Source organism: Cyphomyrmex costatus, unplaced genomic scaffold (assembly GCF_001594065.2).
Source record: "Cyphomyrmex costatus isolate MS0001 unplaced genomic scaffold, Ccosl1.0 scaffold582, whole genome shotgun sequence".
NCBI lineage: Eukaryota > Metazoa > Arthropoda > Insecta > Hymenoptera > Formicidae > Cyphomyrmex > Cyphomyrmex costatus.
The window spans coordinates 28,644-30,636 of NW_017279997.1; the positions used below are offsets into that span (position 1 = coordinate 28,644).

The 1,993-nt window shown below is 36.5% G+C and overlaps 1 protein-coding gene across 1 annotated transcript in view; it reads right to left on the bottom strand.

Annotated features, from left to right (window-relative positions):
* LOC108779334 (piggyBac transposable element-derived protein 4-like) overlaps window positions 1–1,343 on the bottom strand; it is a 6,838-nt gene extending 5,495 nt beyond the window's left edge. The window contains exon 1 of the mRNA XM_018546728.1: window positions 150–1,343. Coding sequence (XP_018402230.1) covers window positions 150–1,343 — 1,194 coding nt within the window. The remainder of the gene's footprint in view (window positions 1–149) is intronic.
* Window positions 1,344–1,993: the final 650 nt, after the last annotated feature.

A 1,993-nucleotide genomic window follows, 5' to 3' on the forward strand; every position in this document is an offset into this window, starting at 1 on the left:
TGCAAAATTTGGTCTGACAAGTCAATTCCTCCCATGTTTTTATTGTATGCAATAACGGTGTTTGGTTTTCTGATAGTATCACCTGTCTTTCTGTCTTTTTTATGAGTATCAACCATTTCAGGATACTCTGTAGTCGTAAGCATACTTACCAATTTTTTGTCCTTCCATAGAAGCAGACACATGATTGGAGTACTAAATACCTTCATTTCACCAACTTTCAAATTTTTTGGTTGAACGTTCGGCAAGTGCCTACGATTTAACCTGACAGTTCCGACGACATTAGTTTTCTCTTGTATCAGCTTCTCAAAAAGAAGAGGAGATGTGTACCAATTGTCTATGTACAACGTACGACCTTGTCCAGTCAGATCTCCCAGTGATTGTATTACCGCCATGCCAGGCACTCCAAATCTTTTATCCATTTCTGACTTATCGGAACACTTACCTGTGTACACTTTACAATTGTTGATGTAGCCTGTAGCAGAGTCGCAGCATTTGTACAATTTGATACCAAAACGAGCACGTTTAGTCAAATTACACTGCTTGAAACTCAGATGACCTTTGAATTTTAGAAGAGATTCGTCAATGCATACATTTTCGCCTGGTCTATAAACTGCCTGAAATCGCTCCACTAAGTATTCCAGTAAAGGACGAATTTTACGAATCTTGTCTGTACTTACTTCTTCATTATCAGAAAAGTGTAAAAATCCTAAAATGCTTTGAAATCTTCTGAGCGTCATACATTTGTCAAAGATTGGCGTTTCTAACAGAGGGTTCGTGGACCAGTACAATTCATAAGATGGCTTGCGAATTATACCCATCATAATTATTAATCCATAAAATGTATACATTTCATCTGGTTCTACTGGTTTCCACTTCAGTATTCTGGAATTCTCTTTTAGTTTCCTCTGAGCGCGCAAAGTTGTTAGCTTCTGTTGTTGGTAAGTATTGATTTGGAAGCAAATTGAATCCATCAAATCCTCTGTAAAATACAGTTTGAATACTTCTAAAGGTGTTTTACTCTCGTCTAGACCAAATCCTGGTTGAATACCTGCTTTTTTATCTGTAAAGTCATGAACAGAAGGAGTGAACATATTATTTGCACTCCATGTCAAGTTTTCCACGTGTTTATTCCATCGCATCTCTAACGGAACATCATCAATATCAGAATTATCTTCTGTGTCCAAATCATCAATATTTTCATCTTCGCCACTCTGCTCTTCAGAACTTTTATCTTCGCTTTCGCCTGCCATCCACTCTTCATCATCGGTACTACTGTCATGAATGGAATCATCTAAGTGCGAAGAATCATCCGAAGATACATCGCTCTCATCTAGTTCCATCATTTTTCCAGATAAAAGTTTCTCGAACAGGAAAAATAAAAATTTGAATAAATTCAAATGGCATGGCTCTACGAATGAAGATGACAATACGGTTAGAACCGGTTTATGGTGAACCTCACTTGTTATGTATATAGTATATGCATCAATGAAGAGGTATTATTATTATAAAGTGTTGGTTTTAGTTTCACTTTTGTTTTTTTGACGCAACTACACTACTTTTTTTACTTACTGTGTATGAAACATGTACCAATCTTGTGAATAATTTTACTCCTAACATTTCAATTCTGAATTTCGAAATTTTTACGTCAGATTTGAATTCAGTGACTCCAAAAACCTAAGAGTACTAAGCATTGCGGAAATTGAAGAAATTTATGCTTTTTTGACTGCCATGATGGATCGGCCATTTTAAATTCCGAAATTTTGACCTCAAATTCAAATTCAACGACTCTACAGTTTCATAAAGATTGATTAATATTTGGCCTCTGCCAGAAGTGGCACGGAAAGTCAGTTTCGCAGTACCAGTCAAGGGGTTAATGGAAAACCTGTTTTGTGTATTTTGGGTAACCCATAGGCTCTAGGTAGAACACCATCACTGCAGTACAGAGTTCTGTATTCTGAATAATTAATATGTTCCTTGTTCTTCCAACCGGTAA